Here is a 25,953-nt window from a genome sequence, read left to right as displayed (position 1 = left end):
TAATGCTCACAAAAGCAATTGATCCAAGATGGAACTTTGAGGAACACCATATGTAATTAATTCCCAATCAGATGAAGACTGACTGATTACTGCACAGATATTTGACAATGACACCCTTTGTTTCACTTTAGTTGCATAAGACACAAACCATTTCGCAGCATTGCCAATGACAATAATATTCTAATTTACTTAAGAGGCTGCTGTGGTGCACACAGTCAAAGACTTTTGACAAGTCACAGTAAATACCTGTAGCCTCTAATTTATTAACGAATGAATTAAGTACATTCTCACTGTAAGTGTAAATAGCTGTTTCTGTATCAGAACCCTTAAGAAGTCCAAAAGGTGACTTAGTCAATATATTATTTGCAATAAGATGCTTAAGGACTTGCTTGAACACAACCTTTGCAGATGTTTTTGAGAAAGCTGTGAAACTGGTTGATAGTTTGAAGGTATCTCTTTACCTCTCTGCTTGTAAAGAGGCATAACTTCAGCATATTTTAGACAGGTTCTGTCATTACTTGTCCTCTTGACTGTGAATGGCGTTTCAATGGTAGATCCAGGTGTCCTGTGCAGTACTGAAGGGAATGAGGGAGGACTAAGGTTGCAATACCAATCCCCTTAACCATCAAGTTAGAGGTGCTGCCTTTCATTGAACCTGAAACTGAGCCAGTAGAATTCACTTCAGCTGTTTTGGGGAAACATGTTTTGTCCAGTGACAAGAGGAAGCAAATGCAAAAGGGTAGGGGTCTACTACTCATCACCAGTTCAAACATATGGCGGATAATGACACCCCTTATGGAAGTGCCAGCAAGGGACAGGAAAGGATAAGAGGTAGCCTCAATGTGTATGCATGGGGGCTTCACTGAACATTTTGAAGAAGCTATTCCAGCAGCCATTGAGGTAACAGGGTGCAAGCAACTGCAGACTGTGGCACATGCTGGAACAAATTATGCCTGTTGTCTGGACTTTGAGGTCAAACTCGGGTCATTTCAGCAACTGTCAGAGGTGGCTGAGGAGATCAGCCTTGGACAAGAAGTTCCAATGAAGCCCACAACTTACAGCATTATCCCCAGAACTGATCATGGCCTCTTGGTTCTGAGTTGAATGGAATGACTGAACCAGAGACTTCAAAAGTTCTGTGACAAGTTAGGATCTGACTTCCTGGACTTATGCAATAGGGATGAGAATTGTAGGGTGACCCTAAATGGGTCAGTTGTGCACTACATACCAGAGGCTACTACCCAGGTAGCTGACAGTATATGGCATGCACACAAGGGTTTTTTAAATGAGGCAAATCTCCATCCAGTCCATATAATGATAGCTGTATAAAACTAGAAGTATAAGTATAAGAGAAAAAGTAAGGCCTTCAGTTGGTGAAAGTATTAAAATCATAGTGGTTAACTGTCAAAGCATTCACAACAAAGTGCCAGAGTCTGACGTGCTCTTGAAAAGCAGTGAACCTCACACAGCACTTTTCACAATATATATAAATGACTTAGTAGATAGTGTCGGAAGTTCCATGTGGCTTTTCGCGGATGATGCTGTAGTATACAGAGAAGTTGCTGCATTAGAAAATTGTAGCGAAATACAGGAAGATCTGCAGCGGATAGGCACTTGGTGCAGGGAGTGGCAACTGACCCTTAACATAGACAAATGTAATGTATTGCGAATACATAGAAAGAAGGATCCTTTATTGTATGATTATATGATAGCGGAACAAACACTGGTAGCAGTTACTTCTGTAAAATATCTGGGAGTATGCGTACGGAACGATTTGAAGTGGAATGATCATATAAAATTAATTGTTGGTAAGGCGGGTACCAGGTTGAGATTCATTGGGAGAGTGCTTAGAAAATGTAGTCCATCAACAAAGGAGGTGGCTTACAAAACACTCGTTCGACCTATACTTGAGTATTGCTCATCAGTGTGGGATCCGTACCAGGTGGGGTTGACGGAGGAGATAGAAAAGATCCAAAGAAGAGCGGCGCGTTTCGTCACTGGGTTATTTGGTAACCGTGATAGCGTTACGGAGATGTTTAATAAACTCAAGTGGCAGACTCTGCAAGAGAGGCGCTCTGCATCGCGGTGTAGCTTGCTGTCCAGGTTTCGAGAGGGTGCGTTTCTGGATGAGGTATCGAATATATTGCTTCCCCCTACTTATACCTCCCGAGGAGATCACGAATGTAAAATTAGAGAGATTAGAGCGCGCACGGAGGCTTTCAGACAGTCGTTCTTCCCGCGAACCATACGCGACTGGAACAGGAAAGGGAGGTAATGACAGTGGCACGTAAAGTGCCCTCCGCCACACACCGTTGGGTGGCTTGCGGAGTATCAATGTAGATGTAGATGTAGATGTAGATGTACAGAAAGCTGACTGAGACCTCAAATTGATAGCAATGAGATTTTTGGGGAAAACTTCAGTGTACATGGAAACGATAGCCAAATGGTAATTGGAGGAGGTGAATTTGTCACAGGAGACAAGAAATTCAAATTCACTGAGATAGAAATTGGAGCTCCATGTGAGATTGTTTAGGCAAGACTCAGTATCAGGGGTGGGCATAAAATGATAATTGCATCCTTCTATCACCCACCAGACCCATATCCTGCTGTAAGTGAACACTGTATTGAAAACCTCAGGTCACTTGTACAAAAGTTCCCACTCATACTGTAATCACTGGTGGAGATTTCAATCATCCAACAGTCATTTGGGAAAAATTAATTTGGTAGTGGTGGGCATGATAAGATAGCCTGTGAAACATTAGTAAATGCCTTCTATTAAAACTACCTAGAACAGTTGGCATGAAAATCCACTCATGATGGATATATAGAGTGGTCCATTGATAGTCACCAGGCCAAACATCTCACAAAATAAGCATGAAACGAAAAAACTAAAAATAATGAAACTCATCTAGCTTGAAGGGGGAAACTAGATGGCGCTGTGGTTGGCCCGCTAGATGGCATTGCCATAGGTCAAACGGATATCAACAGCATTTTTTTTAAAATAGGAACTTCAATTTTTTTATTACATATTTATGTAGTACATCTGGTTTCTGTACAAATTGTAAATAGCCTTTTGCTCCCTGTATTTTACCCCTGCCACCTTTAGAATTCGAAAGAGAGTATTCCAGTCAACATTGTCAAAAGCTTTCTCTAAGTCTACAAATGCTACAAATGTAGGTTTGCCTTTTTAATCTATCTTCTAAGATAAGTCATAGGGTCAGTATTGCCTCATGTGTTCCAATATTTCTATGGAATCCGAACTGATCTTCCCTGAGGTCAGCTTTTACTAGTTTTTCCATTCGTCTGTAAAGAATTCTCATCTGTCAGCACCTGCTTTCCTTGGGATTGGAATTATTATATTCTTCTTGTAGTCTGAGGGTATTTCATCTGTCTCATACATCTTGCTCACCAGATGGTAGAGTTTTGTCAGGAGTGGCTGTCTCAAGGCTGCCAGTAGTTCTAATGGAATGTTGTCTACTCCTGGGGCCTTGTTTCGACTCAGGTCTTTCAGTACTCTATCAAACTTTTCACGCCGTTTCATATCTCCCATTTCATCTTGATCTACATCCTCTTCCACTTCCATAAAATTGTCCTCAAGTACATTGCACTTGTATAGACCCTCTATATACTCCTTCCACATTTCTACTTTCCCTTCTTTGCTTTGACCTGGGTTTCCATCTGAGCTCTTGATATTCATACAGGTGGTTATCTTTTCTCCAAAGGTCTCTTTAATTTTCCTGTAGGCAGTATCTATCTTCCCCCTAGTGATATAAGCCTCTACGTCCTTACATTTGTCCTCTAGCCATCCCTGCTTAGCCATTTTACACTTCCTGTTGATCTCATTTTTGAGACGTTTGTATTCCTTTTTGCCTGCTTCATTTACTGCATTTTTATATTTTCTCCTTTCATCAATTAAATTCTATATTTATTCTGTTACCCAAAGATTTCTACTAGCCCTCGTCTTTTTATCTCCTTGATCCTCTGCTGCCTTCACTACTTCATCCCTCAAAGCTACCCATTCTTCTTTTACTGTATTTCTTTTCCCCATTCCTGTCAATTGTTCTCTTATGCTCTCCCTGACACCCTGTACAACCTCTGGTTTATCCAGGTCCCAACTCCTTAAATTCCCACATTTTTTCAGTTTCTTCAGTTTTAATCTACAGTTCATAACCAACAGATTGTGGTCAGAGTCCACATCTGCCCTGGAATTGTCTTACAATTTAAAATCTGGTTCCTAAATCTCTGTCTTACCATTATATAATCTGTCTGATACCTTCTAGTATCTCCAGGCTTCTTCAACTATGATTAAGCTGTGCTCTGTGCAAAATTCTACAAGGCAGCTTCCTCTTTCAATTCTTACCCCCAATCCATATTCACCTACTACATTTCCTTCTCTTCCTTTTTCTACTACCAAATTCCAGTCACCCATGACTATTAAATTTTCATCTCCCTTCACTATCTGAATAATTTCTTTTATCTCATCATACATTTCATCAATGTCTTCATCATCTGCAGAGCTAGTTGGCATACAAACTTGTACTACTGTGGTAGGTGTGGGCTTTGTGTCTATCTTGAATATGTTATGTCTTTCTAAAATTGGAGGTAAGACCATTCCCAGAAAACTAATCAGTGCTTCTTTTAAGAACTTTGTTTGACATCTGTTCTGTTTCTGTATGTATGCTTGAACTGATTACAGTACTAGTGTCATCTGCAGAAAGAACTAATTCGACTTGTATATTCGATGGAAGATTGTTTACATATATGAAGAACAATAGTGGACCTAATATTGAGCTGTGGGGAATCCCATATGTGATTTCTCCCCATACAGAACTGTCTTCAGGCTATAATAGTTGAATTACCAATTACAGCTTCCTGTATTATTTTGGTAATGCATTCTATTTATATCCTCAACACAAAACGAAAAGTTAAAGTGTGGAATACATAATTTCTACAGCCAGTGACAAATATGGTGTCCTTTTTAAAAAAAGTCATGTCCTATGGGAAAGATTGATATGACTTTTGAAGAAAATGGAAGCAACTATATGAATATCATGAGCTCAGATGGCAAACTAGTACTAAGTAAAGAAGGGAAATCTGTAAGGTGGAAGGATTACATAGAGGGTCTACTCTAGGGAAATTAACTTGATGTAAATGTTATAGAAAGGAAAGAGGAAGTAAATGAATATACAGTGGGAGATGTGATACTTCAAGAAGAATTTGACAGAGCACTGAAAGATGTAGGTCAAAAAAAAGCACTCCTTACGAGAGCCAGCCATGAAAAAACTATTCCACCTGGCACGCAAGAAATTTGAGATAGATGAAATACCCCCAGATATCAACAGGGATGTAACAATTCCCATTCCAAAGAAGGCAAGGGCTGACAGGTGTGAATAATCTCAAAGCATCAAACAATGAAAAATCCAGGATGAAATGTAAGAAAATTATGAAAAGGATAGTTTCTACTCATAACATAGCAGAGATGCTAAGTCACAGATAGGCACAACAATAAAAAGTCTGTCAGAAAGGAAGCTTTCGGCTGACAAGACCTTTGTCAAAAATAGACAATACACACACACACACACACACACACACACACACACACACACACACACACATGTTAATGCAACTCACTCACATGTCCACTGTCTCTGGCAGCTGGAGGCAGACCACTACTACAGTAGTCTGGCATCAGCCACTGGAGACTATGGTCATGTGTGTGTGAGTGGCATTTGTGTATGTGTGTGTGTGTGTGTGTGTGTGTGTGTGTGGGTGTGTGTGTGTGCATTATCTATTTTTGACAAAGGCCAGGCTATTGTAGCAGTGGCTGCCAGAGACAGTGGCCATGTGTGTGTGTGAGTTGTGTTTGTATGAGTGTGTGTGTGTGTGTGCATTATCTATTTTTGACAAAGGCAAGGCTATTGTAGCAGTGGCTGCCAGAGACAGTGGTCATGTGTGAGCATGCGCGCGCACGCGCGCGTGTGTGTGTGTGTGTGTGTGTGTGTGTGTGTGTGTGTGTGTGTGTGTGTGTGTGTGTGTGTGTGTGGGCACAGATGTGAGCACGTGCATGCTTGCATGTGGGTGTGTGTTGTCTATTTTTGACAAAGGCCTTGGTGGCCAAAAGCTTGCTTTCTGAAAGTCCTCTTTCTTTTGTTGTGCCTATCTGTGACTCAGCATCTCTGATATATGGTGAGTAACAACTATCCTTTTCATAATATTGTCAAACTATTAGTTACAAAAGTCATGGCTGCAATGTTCTGACAAGAGTTATTTACAGAAGAATGGAAAAACTGATAGAAACTGCTCTTGGGACAGATCAATATGTAGGAACACTCAAACCAATACTGATCTTATGATGTATGTTTGAAGAAAAGAAAGGCAAACCTACATTTACAGCATTTGTAGACTTTGAGAAAGCTATTGACAAAGTTTATTGGAGTACTTTCTTTGAAATTATGAAGGTTGCAGGGATAAAATATAGAGACTGAAAGGTCACGGCTTATCCAGAAACCAGAGAGCAGTTACATCAGTTGAAGGACATAAAAAGGAAGTACTAACCATGAAAAAAATGAGACAATCTTTCAGCCTATCCTAAATGTTACTTAATCTGCACACTTAGCAAGCAATAAAGGTAACATAAAAAACTGAGAAGGAATTAAATTTCAGTTGTTGTTGTTGCGTTGTTGTGGTCTTCAGTCCTGAGACTGTTTGATGCAGCTCTCCATGCTGCTCTATCCTGTGCAAGCTTCTTCATCTCCCAGTGCCTACTGCAACCTACATCCTTCTGAATCTGCTTGGTGTATTCATCTCTTGGTCTCCCTCTACGATTTTTACCCTCCACGCTGCCCTCCAATGCTAAATTTGTGATCCCTTGATGCCTCAAAACATGTCCTACCAACCGATCCCTTCTTCTAGTCAAATTGTGCCACAAACTTCTCTTCTCCCCAATCCTATTCAATACCTCCTCATTAGTTACATGATCTACCCACCTTATCTTCAGCATTCTTCTGTAGCACCAGATTTCAAAAGCTTCTATTCTCTTCTTGTCCAAACTGGTTATCGTCCATGTTTCACTTCCATACATGGCTACACTCCATACAAATACTTTCAGAAACGACTTACTGACACTTAAATCTATACTCGATGTTAACAAATTTCTCTTCTTCAGAAACGCTTTCCTTGCCATTGCCAGTCTACATTTTATATCCTCTCTACTTCGACCATCATCAGTTATTTTACTCCCTAAATAGCAAAACTCCTTTACTACTTTAAGTGTCTCATTTCCTAATCTAATCCCCTCAGCATCACCCGATTTAATTTGACTACATTCCATTATCCTCGTTTTGCTTTTGTTGATGTTCATCTTATATCCTCCTTTCAAGACACTGTCCATTCCGTTCAACTGCTCTTCTCAGTCCTTTGCTGTCTCTGACAGAATTACAATGTCATCGGCAAACCTCAAAGTTTTTACTTCTTCTCCATGAATTTTAATACCTACTCCGAATTTTTCTTTTGTTTCCTTTACTGCTTGCTCGATATACAGATTGAATAACATCGGGGAGAGGCTACAACCCTGTCTCACTCCTTTCCCAACCACTGCTTCCCTTTCATGCCTCTCGACTCTTATAACTGCCATCTGGTTTCTGTACAAATTGTAAATAGCCTTTCGCTCCCTGTATTTTACCCCTGCCATTTTCAGAATTTGAAAGAGAGTATTCCAGTTAACATTGTCAAAAGCTTTCTCTAAGTCTACAAATGCTAGAAACGTAGGTTTGCCTTTTCTTAATCTTTCTTCTAAGATAAGTCGTAAGGTTAGTGAGGTTTCAGTGAGAAGAAATAAAAACATTGAGGTTTGCCAATGACAATGAAACTCTCTAAGAGAAAAGGACTTGGAACAGTAGTTGAATGGAATTGATAGAGGCTTAAAAAGAGGTTATAAAATGAGCATCAACAAAAATTAAATCAGAGGTAATGGAATGTAGGTGAATTAGACCAGATTCTGCTGAGGGAATTAGATTACAGAATGAGGCACTAAAATGAGTAGGTGAGTTTTACTATTTGAGAAGCAAAATAAGCTATGATGACCAAAGTACGTGAATATAAATTGCAGACTGCCTATAGCATGGAAAACACCTCTGAAAAATAGGAATTTGTTAGCATCCAATATAAATTTAAGTACTAGGAACCCTTCTGTAAAGATATTTGTGTGGAGTGTAGCCTTGTGTGAAGTTTAAATATGGATTGTAAGCAATTCACCTAAGAAGACAATAGAAGATTTTGAAATGTGGTGCTACAGAAGTATGCTGAAGATTACACATGCTGGCTGAGTAAGGAATCAAATTGGAGAAAAAAGAAATTTATGCCACAAATTAACTAAAAAATTGACTAAAAGAAGGGATCAGGTGACAGGACACATCCTGAGGCATCAATAGTCAGTTTGATAATGGAGGGAAGTTTTTTGTGTTGGCTGGGGGGGGGGGGGGGGGGGGGGGGAAGAATTCTAGAGGCAGACCAAGGGATTAATACAGTAAGCACATTCATGTAGATGTAGGTTGCAGTAGTTATTCAGAGATAAAGAGGTTTGCAAAGAATAAAGTATTATGGAGAACTGCATCAAGTCAGTCTTCTAACTGAAGACCACAGCAGGAACAACACAAAGTATTTCTACTGCTCTGATGATGGCATGGTTAGCTTTGAAGCCACACTGTGTGACCATTAGTATATAATTTTATTCTAAATACTGATTTAAGTGATGGCATATAGTACTCAGACATTTTGCAGGTTATTAGCACAGATGATATGGGATGGTAATAATTAGGTGATACAATTCCTTCCCCTTTGCCTTTATTACTAAGCTGAAGAGGCCCTGATAATCCTTGTATTTAGGCTATTGATTCGTGGGCTAGTTTGTAATGTACAGGTAAATCTAACTGCTGTACAGGGACTTTGATAGAAAAATAACGTATGATACATGACATATGTTATTTTTCTATGAAAGTCCCTATGCAGTAGGTAAATCAGCAATCTGTCTAATAATTACGGCATGTTTAGGATCCAGATTGGAGCTCCTAGAGGAAATTCTTCACATGACAGAAGTGTGAGGGAACCTGGCATTGTTTACCAGTGTCAAGTTGGAGAAACATGTGGTGAAGTTAATCTCAGTGGCACAGGTAAAACTCCTTAATAGACCTGTAATATTAAATTATCATGTTGAAATAAGTGCTTGCAGTGAATTTTTATTTTAGTATTAAATATATTTTTGGACAATACATTCAGGCATTTAGTAAAAATTATGTTTTAAAATAACAAGCAGCAATGGATATGTCTATTACTAAATCTCCTGCCAGTGATGACTTCATTAACTAATGATCTGTTAATTCAGTAGCTTCACATGTGACATTGGGGGGTGTATGCCACAAATCAAAATGTGAAATAAAATCAGTGCTGTTCACTATATGTCAGACAGAAAAGGGTATTTACTCTTTAAGTAGTAACAATGTAATGTATATAACATGGCTGATAGACAAAGAGAAGAACAAACAAAAATATAGTAATTATGAAACAATTAAAAGTTACTCCAAACTTTGAATCAGCAGAAAGAGTAATGAACATTTGCTTGTTTTTTAAAGATAAGTTTCATTTTGATCCAGTCCCATGTTATTACCATTAAAGATTTTAGCTTATCTCTACTTTTAATTGTAAATTTTCATATTCATCAGAATACCTCCTTAAATAATTGTTAAAGGAGTCACAGTAAAACTATACTTACCCTCACTGCACAGTAATGACAAAGACTTATTGCTAAACAGAATCAAAATGTGTCACGTGATGCACACAGTCACATACATATTACAAGAAGAAAGACAGTCTTTAATCAGTAATTTCACTATGTAGGTCCCAGATGGCAGCATAGTAAATGCAGCTTGAAAGTGAGCCAAATACAAATGTGGGAGTATGAATATGGGAGAAACAAACAAAATAGAACATTTTAATTGATTAATACAACAGTCTCACTTCAATTAATAAATACGTAACACTTTCACTGTCTTTTGTTTCAAAGGTCCTTGGCATCAAGAACAGAAATCAGGTACTTTAATTTATTGACATAGTTTTTACTGAGGGGCTTAGTGGGAATTTCAGATTGTTGATCTGCAGAGCTGACAAGTTCCAGATTGAATTTATTCATACAAAGTGATATTTCACATTTATGTGTGTTTTTTCACTTATAGTAGTCAGCAGTCTTGAACAACTGGATGGTACTTTGATGATCTATATGCAAAGTACTTGTTATTTTTCTTAGTTTGATAATGTTTTTCAAAATAACTGGATCAATATGATTTCTTTTACAGCTTAACAGGAAGCTAGATATTCTGCTTCTGTTGTTGACAAGCTTATCATTTTCTTCTTCTGAGAGATCCAAATTATGGTGGGTTCACCAAGTTTGACAACAAAACCTGTGGTTGATTTTTGAACAAGCACATCTCCTGCATAATATGACCCACTAAAAACAAATGAATAAACTCCTTGGAGAATTTAAGCCATGAGAGACTATTCTCATTATTCTCATCAGGTATTTTAAGATTCTCTTCACTGCACTCCAATGTGTCTTTTATGGTTTTCAGTGTGCACACCAAGCATGATATCAAGTCTAGTTACCACTGAAAGATGGAACAAGCTTCCAACAACTTGACTGTATGGTACATTGTTAATTTTTGAACTGAGTCCCAGCTTAGAGTACATTTGACAATCATGAGCAGGTATTGCTGCAACACTGCAATTCCCCATGTAGTACTCTTCCAGCATAGCTGTAGCATAAGCATCTTGGTTTAAGAAGATAGAGACATCTTGAAACTGCTCTATTTGCAAACCTAGATAAAAATTAACACTGCTCCTAGGTACATCAAGTTCCTCCAACTCATTCAGCAACATAGTGATGACTTCTCTGGAGTCTGATACAACCAGACCATTATCAATGAATGTGAATAGCTAGAATGATCTAGAGTCCACCCTCATCACTTACAAAAACACAGGAATATGCATCTGTGCTATCAGGCCAATTTTATTTAGCACATAGGTGAATCATTGATTCCATACTTGTTTGAGTCCATAGATATTTTTCTTCAGTTAGCATCATACTCTTTTAGTACCAGCCTCAAAGCCCTCTGGTTGTTACATATATACTGCAGTATCAGCTACAGAAGAATGCTGAAGATTAATTGGGTAGATCACATAACTAATGAGGAGGTATTGAATAGAATTGGGGAGAAGAGGAGTTTGTGGCACAACTTGACAAGAAGAAGGGACCGGTTGGTAGGACATGTTCTGAGGCATCAAGGGATCACAAATTTAGCATTGGAGGGCAGCATGGAGGGTAAAAATCGTAGAGGGAGACCAAGAGATGAATACACTAAGCAGATTCAGAAGGATGTAGGTTGCAGTAAGTACTGGGAGATGAAGAAGCTTGTACAGGATAGAGTAGCATGGAGAGCTGCATAAAACCAGTCTCAGGACTGAAGACAACAACAACAACATCAGTTTCACTGTATAAAAATGCAGTTTTAACATCAAACAGCCTCATGTTCAAGGTTTTGGATTCTGTGACAGATAAGATTATTCTAATGGATTCAAACCTTACCCCTGGACTGAAGATTGAAGGTTTCAGTGCAGTCAGTGTTGTGTCTCTGTTGAAATATTCTAGTAAAAAGTTGTGCTTTAAGTCTATCCACAGTTGCATCTGTTTTCTTTATTTTCTGGGGGTTCAGTCATAAGACTGAGCCATGGAAATTCCAGGATGGAATAATGAAAATGTATGAAAATGATAGTTTGCTGCTCACCTTATAAAGGAGATGTGGAGCTGGAGACAAGCATAACAAAAAGACAGCTATACATTTCAATCAGTCTGGCATCTGTGGCTATAAACAGTGGTAATGTGCATGTGTGTGTGTGCGTGTGTGTGTGTGTGTGTGTGTGTATATGTGGGCCACTTTAGAAAAATGTTTTTTGACTCAAAGCTTCACTGTATAGCAGTCTTTTTGTTGTGCCTGCATGCAGTGCAAAAATCCTTTATTTTGTATATATAAGAGAGAGGCTCATAACAATGTCTCATGCATGCAGAGATTATATTAAGAATGGCATTTTTAATAGACTTTTTTTTCATTTTTGCCTTGTTTAATAAGTTTATTCCTATTTGATACACAGATTTTGTGCAATCTTCATTGACTTACTGTTTTGTACAGTTAATTTTGGAATTTGGATTATCTCCAACTGTTTTAGTTGTTTCCTCGTCTTCTGCCTGATTCAGGCTCTTCTCTTCAGATGGCTGTATGTCCTGAATGGTCTAGGATATTAGGAATAGTTGATTATCTTTCTTGACAATTTTCCCAGGTATACAATCCTTGTATAATTTGCCTATGAAAACAGTGTCATGATCTTTCTGAAGAAGTAAGTGCAATATGCTTTCAGCTTTGTATCACATCCAACCAGCAAACCTTTTTCAGCTTTGGAATGTTATCTGTTCTTTGGATTGTTTATATAAACCATCTGTCTGAATATCCTGAGTTCAGCAACATCACATTCCAGCCCTGTCCAAAATTTGTGAGGTGTTTTTCCATCAACACTACTTGTATCTGTTCCGTTCAGTATATAAATTGACATATCTATGGTTTCAGCCCATAATCATATTTGCAGCTGGTTAACTTGAAATGTTGTCCATGAAATCTCCACCAAAGTTCAGCTCTCATGTTCAGTTGCACAGTTCTGTTCGGGGCTATAGGCCACTGGTTTCTTTATGCATTATCCAATGCATTATTTTTATGCATTTCTTAATTAATAAATTCTAGTCCCGTATCAGTTATGAAAAATTTAATTCCATGATCAGCTCAATTATCAATGGTTTTTATGAAATATTTCAGGTGTCTGCCCACTTCAGAGTTAAGTTTTAAGAACTATACAGTTCACAAATGAAAATAGTCATCTTTTAACAAAAGAAAGTACCACAAACCACCAACTAAATTAACGTGTATAGGACTGCACAAATTACTGTTAGTCAACTCAACTGTCTTTTCTGGCTCTGAGTCACTTTTTTGGAAAAAAAATTCCCATAATGCAATCCTAACATACGCTTTTATCTTCTTCCTCAAATTGAATTTGTATGTCCTTCAAAAACTTTTTTACATGGGAAAAATGTTGGTGTGTAAGACTTTTGTGACATATTTTAAAATCTATGTTAGTGACCATATTTGCCTGGATAATGTAACTTTTAACTCAATCGAATCTTAAACTTCATGTTATAAAATTTTTCTTCATGAACTCCCACTACGACAACATCTTCTCCCTTGATAGGGTGTGTATTGCCTCATCAGATTTAAATGTTATTCCCAAGTCAAAAGCTACTCCATGTGAGAATAAATTGAACTGAGTCCATGGCATGTATAAAGCATTCACCAGATGTTTTTCATTCCATCATTCTTCATCAAAGGCTAAAATTTTTATGTCACCCTTTCCTTTTGATGGATTAAACTACCATTGCCATCAGAGATTGGGACTTCACCCTCATTGTAACTTGTAAACTATTCAGTTTGATTACACATGTTATCTGTAGGACCAGAATTAAAAACCATCCATTTTTATCCACTTGTTTGTCTGCTGCTGATGAGAGAATTTTGCTTAACAGTACATCCCTTCTCAATTTACATTCCCTCTGACCTTGATTTTTTCACATAGGATTTCTGCAATCTTTTTGCATAGTGTCCAAGTTTATTCTATTTGAAGCAAAAACTTCTTCAGTTTTTTGCCCGATGGACAGGTTTATCATGTGGGAAATATATACCTGTTTATATTCAAGGTGAGGGTTATTCTTAATGTGATTGTATCTCTGTTGTTTACCTGCCAAATGCATCGACCCCTTTGTATCTTACTGGAGATTTAGAGCTTTTCTCACATCAACAAACTTGAGATCAAATACTCTAGTGTTTGTTGACTAGCATGTGTTTATTCCCACACACTCATTGGTAACATCTTTAACAACCTTGTTATCACCATAGAAGTGTAAATATTTTCACCTTGATTCCTCAAGCAATGTGCCAGGTCTCATAACTGTGAAAAGTAGGTAAGCATGGCACTTGAAAAATTCATTTTTAAGCTGTGTAATTGATTCTGGAGTAAATGTATGGTTCCATTTGTAATCTTACCCTCCCACACATTACCACTAAATTTATCAGTCTGTGAAAAAGTTTTGAAAGCTTCAAGATGCATAAGATACACAACAGTAAAACTTTTAACTACCTTCATTTTCTTTTTTATTGTTGGCTGCAGTTCTCACATCTAGGTGTACATTCTTAAGGGTGAAATTTTGATTTTGTGGGTTCCAGTTGATCTGAATAATTGCTATGACTTTGTTTAGTTTTATCTCATTCTTGTACATCACACTGGCTTCACAATCTCCATTTCCATAAAACCAACAATTATACTGTTAGTGACAGAGTTAAAAACATGTCATTTAACATTGTTAACATATATTAATGTAGGCCTATAGTATCCTAATGTATTATATTGCTCAATGTTTTCAATTTAACACAAACAGCAAGATTACTGTTATTACTGTTCTAAATATTCATTTACAGTCTAAAAACAGTGACACAACAAATATGACTTCACGGCTTTGCTAAATTTTATGTTGTCCATTTCCATCAGGGGCATGCCCAAACTAGTAACATTCTGCGATACTCACAATATTCCAAAGAGTTTACAAAGCAAAGAGTCTATAAAGTTTCTTAACAAAAGAAGAATCTTCACCAAGTTATAATATTGTAAATGAATCCAGAGATAAATTTAATAATTAGCGTTAGATTGTGCAATTAATAATATGAATTTTAAGTATGCCAGATACCTCGTAATTTCATATATTTCTAGAAGAAGAAGAGTGTTAGCCATATTGATTGAAACAAATTGATTTCTTTTTATACATTTTAGCCTGACATATAACACATGTTATACAAAATCATATGAAATTCTTTTAGTGAAACAGCTGCAATAATTTTAACCTATACAAGATACAAAATACTTTTTGGTATTGGCTATTTCTATAAGGGAAGGTAATGTCAAGGAGCATGTCCTATTACAATACCCCCTCACAAAATTTGGAAAAAGTATGTTTATAATATTTTGTGACAAGACTATAGGGTTTGCCATACAGTGAACAAAATGATACCAAAAGATAGAATATACATGTGTAGAAGTATGATACATAACATATTACAGTAAACATAAGAAAAATATCTACTATACAAGTCATAATCAGGATAAGGCATTCAGATTTACAGACATGTGGAACATGCTGTCACAAGACAAATAATACAAGGTTAAAATTCCACCATTGCAACACTACACTATAGAAATAAATACAGAGGCAAGGTAAATTCTGCCGCCCGGTGTGGCCGTGCGGTTCTAGGTGCTTCAGTCTGGAACCGCGTGACTGCTACGGTCACAGGTTCGAATGCTGCCTCGGGCATGGATGTGTGTCATGTCCTTAGATTAGTTAGGTTTAAGTCATTCTAAGTTCTAGGGGACTGATGACCACAGATGTTAAGTCCCATAGTACTCAGAGCCATTTGAACCAAGGTAAATTCTAGAATTACACATTGTAAATTGGCGTCCATACATTCAATTCTTCAAAATCCACAAAAGAGAAGAGAAAAATTTCAGAACCTAAGTATATGACAGATGAGCTGACTCAAAAAACTCACAGTGCTGGGTACAGACCAAAATAATATACTCAGTCACGAGTAGGAATATAGTACAAAAGCAATCAGCCATGTAAACCAGAGTATTTAAGGAATGTTGATTCAAGAAGGAACAAAATTGTGGAAAAATGTTAGGGCCTAAGTTTACATTGTGGGGATTGACCCATGAGTCCAAACCACACCAACTGCAAACCAGCAAAAAAATGTTTTGACACAACAAAAGGAATAAAGCTCATAATTACATCAATAATTTCAATCATATGCAAAGAATAATTGTAAGTAGCATATAGCATCAATCAAGCATTGTATGCTCTCCTTGAGTACACACACACACACACACACACACACACACACACACACACACACAGTCGCAATGACTGAGGTACCCAAAACAGTGCTAAGCATGAGTCTGTGCACAACTCAAGTCCCAATCAGATACAATATTGCAATACTCAGCATAAATACAGGTAGACATAGCCATAATTACCTTTGAATGATGACACAATCCAGTAGCTTGAGGACCAAATTCAGAGTATGAATGCAGTCATGTATACATCTTGTTATATCGTCTATCCTAGTAGATGTCTTCCACACTATTTGCTAACTGTCCGTACACACTAACCTACATAAACAAAGACCTAGAAGATTCATTTACAATTGACAGAGAAAGAAAAAGTAAATAAATAAGTAATTAAAGTTACATAGTGCATTGGAAAGTCAATCCCCCTAGATGTAGTTGACAGATGCTTGAGTACATTACCCAGCACCTAAGATCTCTTGTAAGCCAATTGGTCCAGCAGGGTACAGCCACACAGCAGTGTGGGAAATGGATATGCCCACATCTTTCATTTTCCTCCCTAGAGTTCTCATCACACACTCCAAAGGGTACATAACTTCCTGTCTAGCATTAACATCAAATCCTGAAACATTGTTTTGTGTACTAAATATGTTATTCAATAGCTTCTTCAAATCACACAAGATATTTTTCAAAGTCAACTATATGGGATTTATGTCAGGTGCGATTAAAAAGTGGTCACATATGAAACCCTTAATAATCAGAGTTAAATGCAAAAAAAGGACCTAACAAGGTGATATGCCACATAGATATACTAAGATACTAGCACAAATTATGAATATTGTCCTATTTCAAAATTGTAAATGGATCTACTCATTTAGTCACATGGCATATATATATCAAATTCTGAAGCACCAATTTATTACCAAAACATAATTGTATAGTGTATCATAGATTTTAACTTAGTCAATAGTTAAGACAGACCTTTAAAAATCACATCATCTTACATACTAAATTGATAACAAACAAAACACAGTTACATAGTTTTATGAATCTAGTGATAGATTTAAACTCAGTCAATGGATAAGACAGAAGCCTAGCAATAACATCATCTTACACCCTAAATTTGTGACAGACAAAACACAATTACATAGTCTTATGAATCTACAGATATATTTAAACTCAATTAATGGATAAGATAGAACTCTAGAAGTTTCATGATCTTACATACTACATTCCAGGCAAACAAAACACGATTATATAGTCTTATAAATCTACAAACATAGGGTGTATTTTCTTGTAGACTAGGTATAATTAAGAATCCATGTTCATAGGTTTTGTCTATATACTAAGTGTTAAAAATACCTGAGATTTTACATACTTGCTTTGCTTACCAGTAGCTCATCTTATCTTTACATGTGCAATAGACATTTCTACAAAGTTCTTACTATACTTGATCTTGTCTCTAAATGTTTCAGATATACCACAGATTGGGCAACCTGTATCAATCAAACAGTTCCCTTCCCACTGATCTATCTTAATCTTAATGTAAGGACATCCAAAATCTGAATCATCATCTCTGTTATTATACACTTCATTTAAAAGATCACTTTCAATTTCATCAAATGCTACATCCACACTATTTCTACAGGGTTTTGTCAACTTTATTGGTATCACAGCATTATCTTAGTCACTCATGTTGTCAGGTAAAGATTGAACATAGAATGGGTTTCATAGCACTAACATCACTTATTACAGAAGGAACACAAAATATAGTACTGTCATAATTACACTTCCTACTTAGATCTTCTTTCACTCCATTCCACTAATTTGGGTACAAATTTTGACTAACCACACCTAACTTATTTCAGAATGCACATTTATTTATGTTATCATCAGTTTGTTCCCAAATAAATTTCAAAAAGGTTTCACCTTTATTCCCTAGGTTCACTAACAACTCACCTTTACTGTTTGAATCATTACTCTGCATTACAATAATGAAAAACTGCTTTGACTGAACTGGTATTCCATGACTCTCACTTACATCATCACAAAAATCACTTGCTTTATCTGTACATGCAAATAACTTTGAAACTTCATTATTCTGAAACTCCACAAATACCTGATACTCATCATCATCATCATTATCATCATCATATTCTCCCAAAATTACTTCATCAGTAACATCATTAACAACACAAGTCTCATCACCATCAAAGTCACACACCTCACCTACATTCATTTGTAATAAACTACCTGTCTCAGACTCACCAACCTCAGTCATTCCTCAGTTTTCATTCACATCTACATCAAAAATACCACATAATTCATAACCAATACAGTAATCACCTGTTTTACATACATCAATAACACTGTTTTCTGACCAAGAGAAGAAATTGTTGGTACACATTGTGTCAAAATTCTCATTTCTCTCAAATTCTGGTTTGTGATTAGCACCTACATCACTATAATTAAACATAGTAACCCAAAACTTTTGATCAAAACATAAATGAGAAATCTGATGTTCCTTCTGTTCAACTTCAGGTAACTGTGCCACATTATTAATACTGTTATTATTGTTTAATTGTAAGTGCAAATATGGGGTCTTGTACTTGTGATTCCTCACCCTAAAACTCTGCACCTCCACTGAGGCAGACAGTCATTTCCTGAATATTTATCTCTATGATTATTTCTTCTATTAAATTGACCATGGTTATCCCCATTATTCCTATGCTGCTGATGTTCAACATTTCTGTTTCAATTAACATTTTGACCCTGATAGAAGTTACCACTATCTCTGTTTCTGTAGTTATTACCATTTTGATTATTATGGTACATGCTTCTTTCTACTGCCCTATCCAGCCTGACAAATTATCATAAAAATTTTTCAATGTAATTGTCAGGTCTGTGTAATAAATCCCACTGTAACCTCTCTGGTAATCTCCTTTTTAATGTATCAATCAATGTCATTTCATCAAATGGTTTGTCAAGATGTGTTAGTTTCTTAAATTAATTCTTACAAAATTCTTTCAGGGTTCCATTCCTATTAGTTCCATTCCTATTTGTTTCTTAAATTAATTCTTACAAAATTCTTTCAGGGTTCCATTCCTATTCCTATAATCTGGACCATTCAGAAATTCACTTATAATTCTCCATTGTTCAGCTTCCAACAAAGATTTATTTAAAACTTTTTTTTGAAACTTTGATATGTCTCCCACTGACTTAAATTTAGATTTACCCAAGACAGAGCTTTACCTTCAAGACATCTTTTAATGAATTTAACTTTTTGATTGTTATGCATGCCTAACATAAAACTATCTCTATAGTGGTGCAGAAAATCCACTGGATGTAAATTATCCGAAGGAAAACTTTTGATTGGATGTTGGTCCACACAGTACCATTGTTTGAATACAGATTTTTGTGAATACAATTTTCCTGAACTGCTGAAATTTTTTGATCTAAAATATTTACATTATTTAGCATACTGGTTTCAACATTTAAAATTTATTGATCTAAACTATTACAGTTCTGTTCCATTTCTTCCGCAACAGCCTTCTATTTAACTCTGAAAATATCAACATTCTTCGTTTGTTTTATGGATTGGGCAACTAACACATTTTCAAGAATAAGAAATTTATTTCCTAAGATCTCAGCTTTTTCATTCACACTTTTTAATCCCTCTGACAGCCCTTTTTTAGCTCCAAAACCTAACTAATAATATGGTCTATTTGGTATTGTACCCCACCCATTTTACTATTGTTTTCAGTTTCTATTTCCATTAACTGATCATTGTCTACACTAAATTTGCTATTGTTATCTGTCTTTATTTCCTCTAATTTTGACAAAAGTAACTGCAAAATATCAGTTTTAACTGTTTGTTTGCCAATAGCACTTTCACATGTTTCAGACATGTTCAGACTGTGCCCTGCAGCTTTCACTTCTACCCTCATCTCTATTCATTTTCCCAGCAGACACCTGAATCCATAAACAAATCACAAATAGTTTGTGCTTACCTTTCATCTTATTGTAGTTTGTCATCATAGTCATAAGGTCCTCTTTCAGTTCATCAGATCTGTCACTGCTGACAGTATTTTGTGAATGTTGATACAGAAAGGTTGGCTTCAAATGTTGATATGACTTTGTTGGGCAGTCCTTGGGCCTTCTTTCTTCAAGTGATCAGGACTTTCATATCACCTGCAAATGACACAAATCACTATCTTTTTCTCTTCTGCAACAGGCAAAACTTTGTTATCAGTCAACTGATCCCAGACAAGCCCCCATTTGTAATCTTACCCTCCCACACATCACCATTAAATTTCTCAGTCTCTGCAAAAGTTTTGAAAGCTTTGACAGGTCTAAGGTATACAAAAGAAAAACTTTTAATTACTTTCATTTTCTCTTGTTGTTGGCTGCAGTTCTTTCTTCTCGGGGTGCATTGTTGAGGGTGAAATTTTGATTTTGTGGGTTCCAGTTGATCCGAATAATTGATAAAGTACTTTCTGTTGCTATGACTTTTTTTTATTTTATCCCATTCTTCTACATAACACTGACTTCACAATCTCCATTTCCATAAAACTAACAGTTATATTAATATTGGCAAAATTAAAAACATGACCATTTCCATCAGAGGCATGGCCACTACTCTTAACAGTCTGCAGTACTCACACTATTCCAAAGAGTTTACAAAGCAAAGAGTTTACAAACTTTCTTAACAAAAGAAGGATCTTCAACAAGTTATATCATTACTTTTCAAATGAATCCAGAAATAAATTTAATAATTAGCATTTGATTCTGCAACTAATAATAGGAACTTTAAGTATGCCAGATATTTCATAGTTTCAAATAATTTTAAAAGAAGAATAATTTTAGTTGTATCAATTGTAACAAATTAATTCCTTTTTATACATTTTAGCCTGAAATATAATACAGTGTATATAATACCACATAAAACAGCTGAGATATTTTAATATATACGAGATTCAACAGCTAAAAGCTAGGGGAAACTACAGCTGTAATTTTTCCCGAGGGCATACAGCTTTACTGTATGGTTAAATGATGATGGCATCTCTTGGGTAAAATATTCAGGAGATAAAATAGTCCCCCATTTGGGTCTCTGGGCAGGGACTACTCAGGAGGACGTCATTATCAGGAGAAAGAAAACTGATGTTCTACGGATCGGAGCATTGAATGTCAGAGACGTTAATCAGACAGGTAGGTTAGAAAATTTAAGAAGGGAAATGGATAGGTTAAAGATGGATATAGCGGGAATTAGTGAAGTTCAGTGTTAGGGGGAACAAAACTTCTGGTCAGGTGACTACAGAGTTATAAATACAAAATCAAATAGGTGTATGCAGGAATAGGTTTAATAATGAATAAAAAAAAAAAAAAAATAGGAACACGGGTAAGCTACTACAGACAGCATAGTGAATGCATTATTGTGGCCAACTAAGATACAATGCCCACAACTACCACAGTAGTACAAGTTTATATGCCAACTAGCTCTGCAGATGATGAACAGATTGATGAAATGTATGATGAGATAAAAGAAGTTATTCATATAGTTAAGGGAGATGAAAATTTTATAGTAGTGGGTTACATAACAGTAAGACAGACATTTAGGAACCAGGTTCTAAACTGTAAGACTTTTCCAGGGGCGGAAGTGGTCTATGACCACAATCTATTTGTTATGAACTGTAGATTAAAACTGAAGAAATTCCAAAAAGGTGGGAATTTAAGGAGATGGGACTTGGATAAACTGACAGATCCGGAGGTTGTAGAGAGTTTCATGGAGAGCAATAGGGAACAATTGACAAGAATGGGGGAAAGAATTACAGTAGAAGAAGAATGGGTAGCTTTGAGAGATGAAATAGTGAAGGCAGCAGAGGATCAAGTAGGTAAAAATATGAGGGGCAGTAGAAATCCTTGGATACTGGATGAAATATTGAATTTAATTGATGAATGGAGAAAATATAAAAATGCAGTAACTGAAGCAGGCAAAAAGGAATACAAACGTCTAAAAAATGAGATTGACAGGAAGTGCAAAATGGCTAAGCAGGGATGGCTAGTGGACAAATGTAAGGATGTAGAAGCTTGTATCACCAGGGGTAAGATAGATACTGCCTACAGGAAAATTAAAGGGAGCTTTGGAGAAAAGAGAACCACTTGTAGGAATATCAAGTGCTCAGATGGAAACACAGTTCTAAGTGAAGAAGTGAAAACAGAAAGGTGGAAGCAGTATATTGAGGGTCTAATCAGGGGTGACATACTTGAGGACAATATTATGGAAATTGTAAAGAATGTAGATGAAGATGAAATGGGAGATATGATACTGTGTGAAGAGTTTGACAGGGCACTGAAAAATCAAAAGTCAAAACAAGGCCCGGGAGTAGACAACATTCCATTATAACTACTGATAGCCTTCGGAGAGCCAGCCTGACAAAACTCTACCATCTGGTGAGGAAGATACATAAGGCAGGCAAAATTCCCTCAAACTTCAAGAAGAATATAATAATTCCAACCCCAAAGAAAGCAGGTGTTGACAGATGTGAAAATTACCAGACTATCAGTTTAATAAATCACAGTTGCAAAATACTAACATGAATTCTTTACAGACGAATGGGAAAACTGGTAGAAGCTGACCTTGTGGAAGATCATTTTGGATTCCGTTGAAATGTTGGAACACGTGAGGCAATACTGACCCTACGACTTATATTAGAAGATAGATTAAGGAAAGGCAAACCTATGTTTCTAGCATTTGTAGACTTAGAGTAAGCTTTTGACAATGTTGACTGGAATACTCTCTTTCAAATTCTTAAGGTGGGAGGGGTAAAACACAGGGAGCAAAAGGATATTTACAATTTGTACAGAAACCAGATAGCAGTTGTAAGAGTCGAGGGGCATGAAAGGGAAGCAGTGGTTAGGAAGGAAGTGAGACAGGGTTGTAGCCTATCCCTGATGTTATTCAATCTGTATACTGAGCAAGCAGTAAAGGAAACAAAAGAAAAATTCAGAGTAGGGATTAAAATCCATGGAGAAGAAATAAAAACTTTAAAGTTCACCAATGACATTGTAATTCTGTCAGAGACAGCAAAGGACCTGGAAGAGCAGTTGAATGGAAGGGACAGTGTCTTGAAAGGAGGATATAAGATGAACATCAACTATAGATAAATGAGGATAATGAAATGTAGTCGAATTAAATCAGGTGATGCCGAGGGAACTAGATTAGGAAATGAGGCACTAAAATTGGTAAATGTGTTTTGTTATATGGGGAGCAAAATAACTGATGATGGTCGAAGTAGAGAGGATATAAAATGTAGACTGGCAATGGCAAGGAAAGTGTTTCTGAAGAAGAGAAATCTGTTAACATCGAGTATAGATTTAAGTGTCAGGAAGTCATTTCTGAAAGTATTTGTATGGAGGGTAGCCATGTATGGAAGTGAAATGTGGATGATAAATAGTTTGGACAAAAGAGAATAGAAGCTTTCGATATGTGATGCTACAGAAGAATGCTCAAGATTAGATGGGTAGATCACGTAACTAATGAGGAGGTATTGAATAGAATTGGGGATCGGTTGGTAGGAGATGTTCTGAGGCATCAAAGGATCACCAATTTAGTATTGGAGGACAGCATGGAGAATAAAAATCATAGAGGGAGACCAAGAGAGGAATACACTAAGCAGTTTCAGAAGGATGTAGGTTGCAGTAAGTACTGGGAGATGAAGAAGCTTGCACAGGAGATAGAGTAGCATGGAGAGCTGCACCAAACCAGTCTCTGAATTCAAGAACACAACAACAACAACAACTACATGAGACTCAAAACACTTTTTGGTATTTACTATTTCTATAAGGAAAGATAATGTCAGAGGATGGTTTCCCATTACACATTGTTTTTCTGTTTGTAAACTGAGTTTAGTTTGGTCCACATGGCAGGTGAAAATTCTCAATTTCTCCTCAGATGTTCCAATAATTTTCTGAGCTGCATTGTCCATTTTTTCCATGATGTGAGATAGTTTTCATATGCCTGTAGTAAATCATTCTTATGCATTGGTTTAGTTGTTTGGCCAATGACAATATCCCAAGTTCCCATAGCATTTATGGTTGTACTACAATTTGCAGGCCGATTAGTTCTGAATTCCTTGTAGCTTTGTAAGTTTTGTAATGTTGTTTTCCTTCATTTTAACGTTTAATTTTCATTTGCACATGTCAGAAATAACCTCAAAACTTCTCGAGAAAGTTTTTGATACTGTACTCTGTACTCTGTTTTATTTATGTCACAAAAAACTTGTACTCAGTCATTAATGAGCCCATAACCCATTAAAAGAGTCACAGTGCAGCAATACTGGTTCTCACTGTATGATAATGACAAAAGTTTTATTGCTAAACAGTTACAAAATGAGCCATGTGACACACACAGTCATGTACACATTACAAGAAGAACAGACGTTGTTTTTACCAGTAAGTTCACTACAGAAGTCCCAGATGGCAGTATGGTATATGCAACTGGAAAGTGTGCCAAATACAAACATGAGAGCACGTATTTGAGCAAATGTCTATAAAGTAGAGTGTAAAGTATCAGAGAGGAAACCTCCAATAATTCTGGCACCCCTGTACCCCACCTGCAATGGATTTCAAATTCTCACGGAACTGCAAAAAGGGAAATAACAAGAAGCCAGTAAATAATGGACATGCTACAGTGTAACTTGAAAGATTAGATCTCACTTGGAGGAGCAGAAATGCATAGTACTGTCTAGAAATATATGTAAATATCTTGAAGAGACAAGTTTTAGCTCTTCTTGTTCCCATGTGCAATGGAACTATCAGCTCTGCAGAAATCTTCATCTAAATGAAGGAGTGGGCATGCTTATCAGCCTTGTATTTCACATCTCACTTGTCACTCTAATGACCATACAACAAGCAGTTACTGTTTCACTACCTGTGTCACTGTATGTAACATTGTGGTCAATCTTCTTGCTGCCACAGGACCAATTAAACGCTGGGGCTTTCATAAAGCTTCTCAACTGTTTGTCTGTATTGTTTCTCTTTTAGGAAGATTTCACTAACTTGGTGCTCAGTGGGGTTGTAATCCAATTTGCCTTGCAGGCTGAGTTGTTAAGTATACTCTAAGGGTAGAGAATGTATGCTGTACTGACACAGGAGAATTGAACATTTCAGCACAGCAGTAGAGCAAGTCCCCACCCCCGGTCATGCTGATTGCCCTAATGCCCTCACAGAATCTTTTAATTAGATATGACACTTTGCTCATTCTGTAGATCCATAGTGAGGAGCTACTGAAGAATAGTGTCAATGTCAGAAATATAAACATACGCTATGTGATCAAAAGTATCTGGACACTTGGCTGAAAATGACTTACAAGTATGTGGCACCCTCCATCAGTAGTGCTGGAATTCAATATGGAGTTGGCCCACCCTTAGACTTGATGTCAGCTTACACTCTTGCAGGCATTTGTTCAATCAGTTGCTGGAAGGTTTCTTGGGGAATGACAGCCCATTCTTCAAGGAGTGCTGCACTGATGAGAGGTATCGATGTTGGTTGGTGAGGCCTGGCAAAAAGTCGGCGTTCCAAAATATCCCAAATGTGTTCTATAGGATTGAGGTCAGGACTCTGTGTAGGCCAGTCCATTACAGGGTTGTTGTTGTCATGTAACCACTCTACCAGAGGCTGTACATTATGAAGAGTTGCTTGATGCATTGAAAGTTGTAATTGCCATCCTCAAATTGCTCTTCAACCATGGGAAGCAAGAAGGTGCTTAAAACATCCGTATAGGCCTGTGCTGTGATAATACCATGCAGAACTACAAGGTGTGCAAGCCCTTCCATGAAAAACATGAGCACACCATAACACCAGTGCCTCCGAATTTTAGTGTTGGCACTACACATACTGGTAGATGATATTCACTGGGCA

General features: G+C 36.9%; 1 protein-coding gene across 3 annotated transcripts in view; it reads left to right on the top strand.

Moving 5' to 3' along the window:
• Positions 1-25,953, top strand: part of LOC126480903 (integrin alpha-4-like) — a 582,211-nt gene that overhangs the window by 17,371 nt on the left and 538,887 nt on the right. For all 3 annotated transcript variants that reach the window (XM_050104300.1, XM_050104298.1, XM_050104299.1), the window contains exon 2: positions 9,049-9,167. In XM_050104300.1, the coding sequence (XP_049960257.1) occupies positions 9,049-9,167 (119 nt within the window). The remainder of the gene's footprint in view (positions 1-9,048; positions 9,168-25,953) is intronic.

Source organism: Schistocerca serialis, chromosome 5 (assembly GCF_023864345.2).
Source record: "Schistocerca serialis cubense isolate TAMUIC-IGC-003099 chromosome 5, iqSchSeri2.2, whole genome shotgun sequence".
NCBI lineage: Eukaryota > Metazoa > Arthropoda > Insecta > Orthoptera > Acrididae > Schistocerca > Schistocerca serialis.
The sequence above is the reverse complement of the archived record's forward strand: the minus strand, read 5'-3'. Positions and strand labels throughout refer to the sequence as shown.